At 41.5% G+C, this 12,392-nt stretch overlaps 1 protein-coding gene across 1 annotated transcript in view; it reads right to left on the bottom strand.

Annotated features, from left to right (window-relative positions):
* The window catches only part of RGS11 (regulator of G protein signaling 11), a 1,486,254-nt gene that overhangs the window by 180,181 nt on the left and 1,293,681 nt on the right, over positions 1–12,392 (bottom strand). Inside the window, exon 15 of the mRNA XM_086939774.1 lies at positions 1,723–1,861. Coding sequence (XP_086795900.1) covers positions 1,723–1,861 — 139 coding nt within the window. The remainder of the gene's footprint in view (positions 1–1,722; positions 1,862–12,392) is intronic.

Genomic DNA, 12,392 nt, shown 5'->3' with positions numbered 1-12,392 from the left:
CTGCTGCAATCGTTCTAGATACGGAGAAGGCCTTCAACTCCTTGGAGTGTCCCTTTTTTATCTCAGTGATGCGCCATATGGGTATGCCTATGGGATTTATTGCTACCACCGCCTTATTATACAGCAGTCCCATGGCAAGACTCCGCTTAACCGGTACGCTTTCCCGTCCCTTCAGGCTCTCCCGGAGCAGTTGATCGGCCACTTTCAGGAGTGACAAATGCAGCGTAGGTTGCAATTTAACACCGGCCCTCTCTTGGTTTTGCTCTACGCGGATGACACAATCGTCTATGTCAGAGAACCCCAGGTAAATTTGGAGCCCTCTTTACAGAGATACTCAGATTTGGCCGTTTCTCTGGACTAGGCATCAATTGGCTCAAGTCAGTAATTTTTCCTTTAACTTTGAGCACAAAGCTGTGGGAGTGTGAATATCCACTCAAATTGTGCTCGGACTCAGTCAAATACCTGGGGATCCACATCCATTTAGACACCACACAGATCATTTGCTTAAACTATGGGCAAGCCATCAGCACACTTGAAATGCAGGTGGAGAGATGGCTGTGATTACCCTTGTCGATAGCAGGCCATGTGGCAATTCTAAAAATGGTGGTACTTCCTAAATTCTTATAACTATTTAATATCCCCATACCCCTCACTAACATTTAAATAGCGAGATCTATGCCGACATAATGCCCAGCTCCTCCCGTCCTAAAGACATATGGGGCCCATACCATTCCTATGTGGAAGATTAACGGTGGACCTCCAACTCTCAACTAGAAAAGGGTATTGTCCCGGAGGGTGTTGGGTAACAACTTTCACTTTGTTATGCTAACTCACCAGGTACCACTAGAGAGCCATGGCAAGTCCTGAATGTCTGGTCCTTGATGTTCACCATGTTGGGATATTTACAGTGCTGGGGAACAATTTTGATGTAGGGGAGGGCCTTCAGAGTAACGACGTTATTGCATTACTGTGTTCATTGTACCGGCCTTGTCAGGCATAATACCTATAGAAATTCCAAATTATGTATGTTTATTTATGTGACAGTGACATTGTAATCACTAGTGAACAGATTTGCATGTATGTATCTTTTGAAACGACGTAACTGGAAGATAAAGTTTTTAAAAAAAAACAGTTATGTCCACCTTGGATGCTCTCTCATCCAGGTGGCATCTATGTGCATGCCTTCTACCATAAAATATATGGCATTGCCAAAGCCAACTGGTTTCACAGCTGAGACATGTTGTGCTTTCCCCAGGCTGACTTTATAATGGTACACTTTATGAAATGGAGCATGGTTTTATTTAAATCTGTGTGTGATTTACATCATACTTCCCTTACTGTCACCATTCACAATCTTCAAGACCATAAAAAAGTGCAGATATAGTACAATTTATAAAATGCTGTTTCTTTGCAGCACAACAATAGTCAACACATGCCTAATTACATAAAAAAACAGAGGTCAGCACTTGCAGTGCCCCTAGCTCTTTAGATGTCTAATGAAAAGGTTGCGTTTTATGATTTTGGGAGGACTTTGTGTTTTTAAGTTTGGGCCGCTGTGGCAAAAACATTACAGGAACGATTAATAGGAGGAAACATGGAATTTTCATATGCATGAAAACTCAGTGAATAATTTCATCACTTTTCTCACATCTACAATATTCTTACAACGCATACTTCTATGGTAGTTTTGCAGTTGAGTGATAGAGCTTTATTTAAAAATACCTTTTTCATGAGCATGTAGATGTGCATCTGGGCATCATCGAGCACAAACCGGTCTGGTTTCTTCAGCCCCTCCAAGGTCTTTTCCATGGTTTTACTGTCAATGTTCACCCATCGGCTGGCACCAGGAGACAGGAACTGCCTATGTATTTGAAGGAAGAAAGGAGGGAGAAATAGAGAACAGAATGAAATATTGGAATGATCAAGAGATGAAAAAGAAAAAAGACGGGAAATTGATTGAAGAGGAGATAAAAAAAGGAGGAACATGGAACAGGGAAAGTACAGTAAAAGAGAACTGTATGAGGATGAAAAGGAGATGAGCAAGGAGAGAGAGTAGAAATGGTGGGACAAGGAAAGAGATAAGTAGCAGAGAAAAATAGATGGGGATTATGGGAGAAAGGATGATGGAGAGAGCAAAGAAAAAGAGAGATGCATTTGTATTTGGCTGCACCTAGGGTTCCCAAGAAAACCAGGGTTACTTAAGAATCCATCCCAGAGTCATTGGCTGATCATCCAACTACTTTAGAAGTAATTTTTACATCATCAGACATCATCAAGGTCTTGAAGTTATCAGCAGGGTTTAGAAATGAGCCTTTGATGACTTTACAAGTTGGGATTGCCCCAATGATTTAAGGATGAATTGGAAAAAATATTTGATTACTGCACAAAATTAATTTGTTCCAGATGATTTAAGGATGACTTGACCATGAGTATCCGATTACTTCCCAAGTGACAACAAGATGAAGCTGTTACTGATGATTTGAGAATGGTTTGCTGATTACTGAAAGAGTATGTCCATGATTTCGGTTTAATTGCTGTTAAAAAAGGTAAGCCAGTCCAATTATTTTAGAATTATTAGCAGATTACTGCAAAATGGCCATTATTTACATGATAATTTAATTTTACAGTACATTTTTACAGTACATGAAAGTAAGCATACTACATACTTCAGCAAATTGTTTGAACATTCAGTCACAGGTTAATGTTCTTACTAGATGCAAGCAGCAGCCACTATTACAATAAATACTGTATAACCTTAATGTGATTTAAATGTGACACGAATGGTGGACACACTGTATACCATTTTTTAGATAATGGCGTATAATATCAGATTAAATAAAGCTAAAGCTGATTATGTGGCAATTCTGTGTTATCCAGCTATCTCCACATTTTAACTATTTGTGTGCGAAGTTTCAAACTCCGGTGACTTGCAGTTTTGCTTTTTTTAAAACTTTGAAAGCTTTTCGAAATGTGAAGCTGTGAACTAAAAAAAGAGCTACTTCATCACCCTTTCGAGGTAGATCAGAGCTAAGCCTCACACCGCTCACCACCTGAACCATGCCTCCATCCTTAACCAGCAGACTTTACGGCTTGAATCAGCCAGCATGAGGCACACAGGTAGGCCGTTTTTTGTACCAGAAGGGGTACAAGGGCTCAATAACTTGCTATAAGGGGTTTAAGACTAAAGGACTGATCACTCAATTGACTCTGGGCATATAAACTTGTGTTTCATAGCAACTTTGTTACTAAGCCCATCAGAATTAATGGGCTAGTCAGATTGAGGACCTAAGTTATTTGTTGTCTACCTGTGGAACTGAAGTTAACATGTTACTCAATTACCACTTCCGCAATTGTAAACTGTTGAGATTGCCTGCTGAAGTAATAATAAAATTAATAATGGAGATGATAAAAATATAGATTACTGGTATTTAAATATGATAAAACACAACTAATATTAGGACCATTTAACCCCTTAGCTGCTAGGCCTTTTTCCCCTGCGCTAAGCCTTTTTTGGCTATTTGGGGTAGTTTGCGCTTAGGCCCCTGTACATTTTTGACCACATAAGGTATCTGCACCAAATTTGCGTTCTTTTCTTCCAACATCATGGGGATTCTAAAGGTATCCAGGGTTTGTGGACTCCCCTGGAGGGTACCCAGAAATTAGCCAAAATACAGCTACATTTTGTTTTTTGAGGGAAAAAAGTGCTGCAAATGAAATTGTCTGTTTTTTTCCCTGCAAATGGTATCAAAAAGGGGTTTGTGGGACTGAAATCACAATTTTACCAGCTTTTAGGGAATGACAGATGTTTGTCAGAAAACCAACATTTTTTTGGGGACATAGCCTATTTTTGCTATTTTTTGTGCTTTCAACCTCCTTCCAGTTAATGGTAGAAATGGGTATTAAAGCAATACTGGATCCTGGAAAGCTATACACTTTAGAAAAGAAGACACAATTCTGAATTTAGAAAGGGGTCCTTTATGTAGATCATTCAATGTTTCTTTATAGAAACTAACAGTTAAGTATAGAAACATTTAAAAATTAGTGAAAAAAACAGCCATTTGTGTCAACGTTTTCACCTGTACTTTCTTCTAATTATGACAGCTCGTTGAAAGCAATATAGAGTTACATCTGCTGGACCTTACTCACCAAGAACCCGACGAACCCAGAGCCAAAAATTGAGAAGCGACTTGCAATGGTTTTTTATTATGTACCAGGTATATAGCAATTATTCTGGGAAAATGTATTCATGGAAAAATTGGTTTGAAAGACACATGTGTATTTCAGAAATGGGAACAAAATATAGAGTTTAGCAACAGTAGATATTTGCAAATTTCCGAAATTGGGAATACTCATACTAGCATGAGAATTATCGGTCATTTTTCAAAATGACTTATTTTTTACACATTGTCTTTCATTTGGAAGGGAGAAATGCATCGAAAGTCAATAGGTAATAACAGTTGCTATACAAATCTGTATTACCCTGTCTCTCCAGAAAAATGGTACCTCACTTGTGTGGGTAGGCCTAGTGCCCAAGACAGGAAACAGCTCCAAACTCAACATGAACACACCACATTTTCACAATGAAAATGTACCCTTTTTTTGCAAACCCAGCTCTGCTGGCACCTAGGGAATCCTAGCAAACCTATACATTTTTGAAAACTAAACACCCAGGGAAATCCACGATGGGAAGACTTGACTGGCTCTCACCAGTTTCTGTTACCCAAAATCCCTTGCAAACCTAAAAAATTGTCCCCAAAAAAATGTTCCTCACATTTCTGTGGTGGAAAGTTCTGGAATATGCGTGGATCCACAAATTCTACCCACCCTGCATTCCCCAAAGTCTTTCGAGAAAATTGGTACCACACTTGTGTGGTAGGCCTAGTGCCCAAGACAACCAACCACGTTCCCCAAAGTCTTCTAAGAAAAATGGTACCTCAATTTTGTGGGTAGGCCTAGTGCCCGTGACAGGAAACGGCGCAAAACGCAACGTGGACACCCCACAATTTCACAGTGAAAATAGACCCTTTTTTTGCAAAGTGCCTAACTGTAATTTTTTAACCCTAGCTCTGCCGGTACCTAGGGAAACCTAGCAAACCTATACATTTTTAAAAACTAGACACCAAGGGTAATCCAGGATGGGGTGACTTGACTACCTCTCACCAGGTCTGTTACCCAGAATACCTTGTAAACCTAAGAAATTGTCAAAAAAACAAATTTTCCTCACCTTTCTGTGGTGAAAACTTCTGGAATCTGTCTGGATCCACAAATTAACACCCACACCGGATTCCCAAAAGTATTCTGAGAAAAATGGTACCTCACTTGTATGAGTAGGCCTAGTGCCGGTGACAGGAAAAGGTGCAAAACGCAACGTAGACACACCACAATTTCACACTGAAAAGGACCCTTTTTTTGCAAAGTGCCAAACTGTAGTTTTTTAACCCTAGCTCTGCCGTAACCTAGAGAAACCTAGCAAACCTATACATTTCTGAAACCTAGACACCTAGGGTAAACCGGGATGGGGGAACTTGACTCGCTCCCACCAGGTTCTATAAAATGTGTCCCAAAAATTACATTTTCCTCACATTTCTGTGGCAGAAAGTTCTATAATCTGCGTAGATCCACAAATTTCCACCCACCCCATGTTCCTCAAAATCTTCAAAGAAAAATGTTTCCTCACTTGTGTGGGTAGGCCTAGTGCCTGTGACAGGAAACAGCACAAAACACAACGTGGACACAACACAAATTCACAGTGAAAAATTACCCTTTTTTGCAAAGTGCCTAGCTGTAGTTTTCAAACCCTAGCTCTGCCGGCACATATGGAAACCTAGCAACCTATCCACTTATGAAAACTAGACACCCAGGGGAATCCAGGATGGGGTGACTTGACTGGCTCTCACCAGTACTGTTACCCTGAATCCCTGGCAAACCTAAAAACTTTGCCCAAAAAACAAAATGTCCTCACATTGTCCTCACATTTCTCTGGTGGAAAATTCTGGATTCTGCGTGGATCCACAAATTCTACCCACCCTGCATTCCCCAAAGTCTTTCGAGAAAATTGGTACCACACTTGTGTGGTAGGCCTAGTGCCCACGACAGGAAACAGCGCAAAATGGACACACCAAAATTTCACTGCGAAAATTGACTTTTTTGCAAAGTGCCTAGCTGTAGTTTCTGAACCCTAGCTCTGCCGGCACCTGGGGAAACCTCAAAAACCTATATATTTTTTAACATTAGACACGCAGGTGAATCCAGGGTAGGATGACTTGACTTGCTCCCAACAGATTCTGTTTCTCAGAATCCCTTCCAAACCTAAAAAATGTCAAAAAAGTACATATTTCTCACATTTCTGTGGTGGAAGGTTCTTGAATCTGCGTGGATCCACAAATTCCCACCCCCCTGCGTTCCCCAAAGTCTTCTGAGAAAAATGGTACCTCAGTTGTGTGGGTAGGGCTAGTGCCCGCAATAGGAACCAGCGCAAAATTCAACATGGACATATAACAATTGCACAGTGAAAAATGACCCTTTTTTGAACTAGCTGTAGTTTTTGTACCCTAGCTCTGCCACCACCTATTGAAGCCTTGAAAACCTATACATTTTTTAAAACTAAACATCCAGGGTGATTCAGGATTGGGTGACTTGACAGGCTCTCACCAGGTTCTGTTACCCAGAATCCCTTGCAAACCTGAAAACTTTGTCCAAAAAAACACAATTTCCTCAAATTTCTGTGGTGGAAAGTTCTCGAATCTGTGTGGATCCACAAATGTCCACCCACCCCACGTTCTCCAATGTTTTCCGAGAACAATCATACCTCACTTGTGTGGGTAGGTCTAGTGCCCGCAATAGGAAACGGCGCCAAACACAACATGGACACACCACAATTTCATAGTGAAAAGTGACTATATTTTTGCAAAGTGCCCAGCTGCAGTTTCTGAACCCTAGCTCTTCTGGCGCCTAGGGAAACCTATACATTTTTAAAAAGTTGACACCCAGGGAAATCCAGGACGGGGTGACTCTTACCAAGGTTCTGTTACCCAGAAACCCTTGCAAACCTAAAAATGTTGTCCAAAAAAACACACTTTTGTCACATTTCAGTGGTGGAAAGTTCTGAAATATGTGTGGATCCACAAATTTCCACCCACCTGCATGCCCCAAAGTGTTCCCAGAAAAGTGGTACCTCACTTGTGTGGGTAGGCCTAGTGCCCGCAACAGGAAACGGAGTAAAACGCAACATGGCACATTACAATTTCACAGTGAAAATTGACAATTTTTTTTCAAAGTGCCTAGCTGTAGTTTCTGAACCCTAGCTCTTCTGGCACCTAGGGAAACCTAGCAAACCTATTCATTTTTTAAAAGTAGACACCTAGGGAAATCCAGAATGGGGTGACTTGACTGGCTCTCACCAGGTTATGTTACCCAGAATCCCTTGCAAACCTAACAAATTGTCAAAAAACACATTTTCCACTCACCCCATGTTCACCAAAGTCTTCCGAGAAAAATGTTTCCTCACTTGTGTGGGTAGACCTAGTGCCTGTGACAAGAAATGGCACAAAATACAACGTGGACACACCACAAATTCACAGTGAAAAATGACCCTTTTTTTGCAAAGTACCTAGCTGTAGTTTTTGAACCCTAGCTCTGCTGGCACCTAGAGAAACTTGGAAACCCTATAATTTTTTTTTAAACTAGACACCCAGGGGAATCCAGGATGGGGTGAATTGACTGACTTTCTCCAGGTGCTGTTACCTGGAATCCCTTGCAAACCTAAAAAAGTTGTCCAAAAACACATTTCCCTCACATTTCTGTGGTGGAAAGTTCTGGAATCTGAGTGGATCTACAAATTTTCACCCACACCGCATTCCCCAAAGTCTTCTGAGAAAGATGATTCCTCACTTGTGTGGTAGGCCTAGTGCCCATGACAGGAAAAGGTACAAAACGCAAAGTGGAGACACCACAATTTCACAGTGAAAAATGACCTTTTTTTGCAATTTACCTAGCTGTAGTTTCTGAACTCTAGCTCTGTCAACACCTATGGAAACCCAGCAAACCTATACATTTTTCAAAACTAGTCACCCAGGGAAATCCAGGGTGGGGTGACTTAGCTGGCTCTCACCTGGTTCTGTTACCCAGAATCTCTTGCAACCCTAAAAATGTGTCTAAAAACGTATTTTCCTCACATTTCTGTGGTGGAATGTTCTGAAATCTGCATGGATATACAAAGTTCCACCCACGCCATGTTCCCCAAAGTCTTCCCAGAAAAATCATACCTCAGTTCTGTGGGTAGGCCTAGTTCCCGGCACAAAAGGCAACTTGGACACACCAAAATGTAACAGTGAAAAATTACCCTTTTTTTGAAAAGTGCCTAGCTGTAGTTTTTGAACCCTAGCTCTGCCGGTACCTAGGGAAACCCAGCAAACCTATGCATTTTCGAAAACTAGACACCCAGGGGAATCCAGGATGGGGTGACTTGACTGGCTGTGACCAGGTTCTGGTCCCCAGAATCCCTTGCAAACTTAGAATTTTTGTCCAAAAAAACAAAATTCCCTCACATATCTGTGGTGGAAAGTTCTGGAATCTGTGTGTATCCACAAATGTCCACCCACCCCATGTTCCCCAAAGTCTTCTGAGAAAGATGGTTCCTCACTTGTGTGGTAGTCTTAGTGCCTGTGAGAGGAAACGGCTCAAAACGCAATGTGGACACCCCACAATTTCACAGTTAAATATGACCCTTTTTTTGAAAAGTGCCTAGCTGTAGTTTTTAACCCTAGCTCTGCCAGCACATAGGGAAACCTCAAAAACGTATACATTTTTTAAAAGTAGACACCCAGGGGAATCCAGGGTGGGGTGACTTGACTGGCTCCCACTAGGTTCTGTTACTCAGAATACCTTGCAAACCTAAAGAATTGTCGAAAAAACACATATTCCTCACATTTCTGTGGTGGAAAGTTATGGAATCTGCATGGATCCACAAATGTTTACCCACCCTGCGTTTCCCAAAGTCTTCTGAGAAAAATGGCACCTCAGTTGTGTGGGTAGGGCTAGAGCCCGCAATAGGAACTGGCGCAAAATTCAACATGGACACGCCACAATTTCACAGTGAAAAATGAAGCTTGTTTTGCATTATGCCGAGCTGTAGGTTTTGAACCCTAGCTCTGCCGGCACCTAGGGAAACCTTTAAAACCTATACATTTTTTAAAACTAGACATCCAGGGGAATTCAGTATTGGGTGACTTGACAGGCTTTCACCAGGTTCTGTTGCTTGCAATCCCTTGCAAACCTACAAAAGTGTCTAAAAAAACAATTTTCCTCACATTTCTGTGGTGGAAAGTACTGGAATCTGCATAGATCCACACATTTTCTGCCACCCCACCTTCCCCAAAGTCTTCCAAGAAAAATGGTACCTCACTTGTCTGGGTAGGCCTAGTGCCTGTGACAGGAAACGGCTCAAAACGCAAAGTGGACACTCTACAGTTTCACAGTGAAAAATAACCCTTTTTTTTAAAAGTGCCTAGCTACTGTTTTTTAACCCTAGCTCTGCCAACACCTATGGAAACCCAGGAAACCTATACATTTTTCAAAACTAGTCACCCAGGGAAATCCAGGGTGGGGTGACTTGACTACCTCTCACCAGGTCTGTTACCCAGAATACCTTGTAAACCTAAGAAATTGTCAAAAAAACAAATTTTCCTCAACTTTCTGTGGTGAAAACTTCTGGAATCTGTCTGGATCCACAAATTAACACCCACACCGGATTCCCAAAAGTATTCTGAGAAAAATGGTACCTCACTTGTGTGAGTAGGCCTAGTGCCGGTGACAGGAAAAGGTGCAAAACGCAACGTAGACACACCACAATTTCACACTGAAAAGGACCCTTTTTTTGCAAAGTGCCAAACTGTAGTTTTTTAACCCTAGCTCTGCCGTAACCTAGAGAAACCTAGCAAACCTATACATTTCTGAAACCTAGACACCTAGGGTAAACCGGGATGGGGGAACTTGACTCGCTCCCACCAGGCTCTATTAACCAGAATTCTTTACAAACCTAAAAATGAGTAAACAAACATGTTTTTCTCACATTTCTGTGGGGGAAAGTTCTGGAATCTGTGTGAATCCACAAAATTCTATTCACCCCGCGTTCCCCAAAGTCTTTTTAGAAAAATGGTACCTCACTTGTGTTGGTAGGCCTAATGCCTGGGACAGGAAATGGTGCAAAACATAACATGGACACACCATAGTATCAGAGTGAAAAATTACCCTTTTTATGCAAAGTGCTTAGCTTTAGTTCTTGAACCCTAGCGCTGCTGGCACCTAGGGAAACCTAGAAACCTATACATTTTTTTAAAATAGACACCCAGGGGAATCTAGGATGCGGTGATTTGACTGGCTTTCACCAGGTTCTGTTACCCACAATCCCTTGCAAACCTAAACATTTGTCAAAAAAATTAATTTTCCTCACATTTCTGTGGTCGAAAGTTCTGGAATCTGTGTAGATCCGCATATTTCCATCCACCCTGCATTTACCAAAGTCTTCCAAGAAAAATGGTACCTCACTTTTGTGGGTAACCTAGTGCCCGCAACAGGAAACGGCACAAAATGCAACATGAACACACCATAATTTCAAAGTTAAAAATGACCCTTTTTTTGCACAGTGCCTAGCTGTAGTTTTTTAACCCTAGCTCAGCTGGCACCTAGGGAAACCTAGCAAGCCTATACATTTTTAAAAACTATACACCCAGGAAATCAAGGATAGGGTGACTTGACTGGCTCAGACCAGGTTCTGCTACCCAGAATCCCTTGCAAACCTAAAAATGTGTCCACAAAAACACATTCTCCACATATTTCTGTGATGGAAAGTTCTGGAATCTGCGTGGACCCAGAAATTTCCACCCACCCTGCGTTCCCCAAAGTCTTACAAGAAAAATGGCACCTCACTTGTGTGGGTAGGCCTAGTGCCTGTGACAGGAAACGGCACAAAACGCAATGTGGACACACCACAATTTCACAGTGAAAAATGACCCATTTTTTGCAAAGTACCTAACTGTAGTTTATGAACCCTAGCTCTGCCGGCATCTATGGAAACTTAGCAAACCAATACATTTTTTAAAACTATATACCCAGGGGAATCCAGGATGGGGTCCCTCGACTGGCTTTCACCAGATTCTGTTACCCAGAATCCCTTGCAAACTTAAAAATGTGTTTAAAAAATGAATTTTCCTCACATTTCTATGGTCAAAAGTTCTGGAATCTGTGTAGATCCGCATATTTCCACCCACCCTGCATTTGCCAAAGTCTTCCAAGAAAAATGGTACCTTTCTTGTGTGGGTAGGCCTAGTGCCCGTGACAGGAAACATCACAAAATGCAACATGGACACATCACATGTTTACAGTAAAAAATGACCCTTTTTTTGCAAAGTGCCTAGCTGTAGGTTTTTTCACCCTAGCGCTGCTGGCACCTAGGGAAACCTAGCAAACCTATACATTTTTTAAAACTAGACACCCAGGGGAATCCAGGATGTGGTGATTTGACTGGCTTTCACCAGGTTCTGTTACCCACAATCCCTTGCAAACCTAAACATTTGTCAAAAAAATTAATTTTCCTCACATTTCTGTGGTCGAAGGTTCTGGAATCTGTGTAGATCCGCATATTTCCATCCACCCTGCATTTACCAAAGTCTTCCAAGAAAAATGGTACCTCACTTTTGTGGGTAACCTAGTGCCCGCAACAGGAAACGGCACAAAATGCAACATGAACACACCATAATTTCAAAGTAAAAAATGACCCTTTTTTTGCACAGTGCCTAGCTGTAGTTTTTTAACCCTAGCTCAGCTGGCACCTAGGGAAACCTAGCAAGCCTATACATTTTTAAAACCTATACACCCAGGAAAATCAAGGATAGGGTGACTTGACTGGCTCAGACCAGGTTCTGCTACCCAGAATCCCTTGCAAACCTAAAAATGTGTCCACAAAAACACATTTTCCACATATTTCTGTGATGGAAAGTTCTGGAATCTGCGTAGACCCAAAAATTCCCACCCACCCTGCGTTCCCCAAAGTCTTACAAGAAAAATGGCACCTCACTTGTGTGGGTAGGCCTAGTGCCCGTGACAGGAAACGGCAAAAAACGCAATAAGGACACACCACAATTTCACAGTGAAAAATGACCCATTTTTTGCAAAGTACCTAACTGTAGTTTATGAACCCTAGCTCTGCCGGCATCTATGGAAACTAAGCAAACCAATACATTTTTTAAAACTATATACCCAGGGGAATCCAGGATGGGGTCCCTTGACTGGCTTCCACCAGATTCTGTTACCCAGAATCCCTTGCAAACTTAAAAATGTGTTTAAAAAATGAATTTTCCTCACATTTCTATGGTAAAAAGTTCTGAAATCTGTGT

This window comes from Lissotriton vulgaris, chromosome 10 (assembly GCF_964263255.1).
Source record: "Lissotriton vulgaris chromosome 10, aLisVul1.2, whole genome shotgun sequence".
Taxonomy (NCBI): domain Eukaryota; kingdom Metazoa; phylum Chordata; class Amphibia; order Caudata; family Salamandridae; genus Lissotriton; species Lissotriton vulgaris.
Note: the sequence above shows the minus strand (reverse complement) of the source record. Positions and strands in the feature narration are given on the sequence as shown.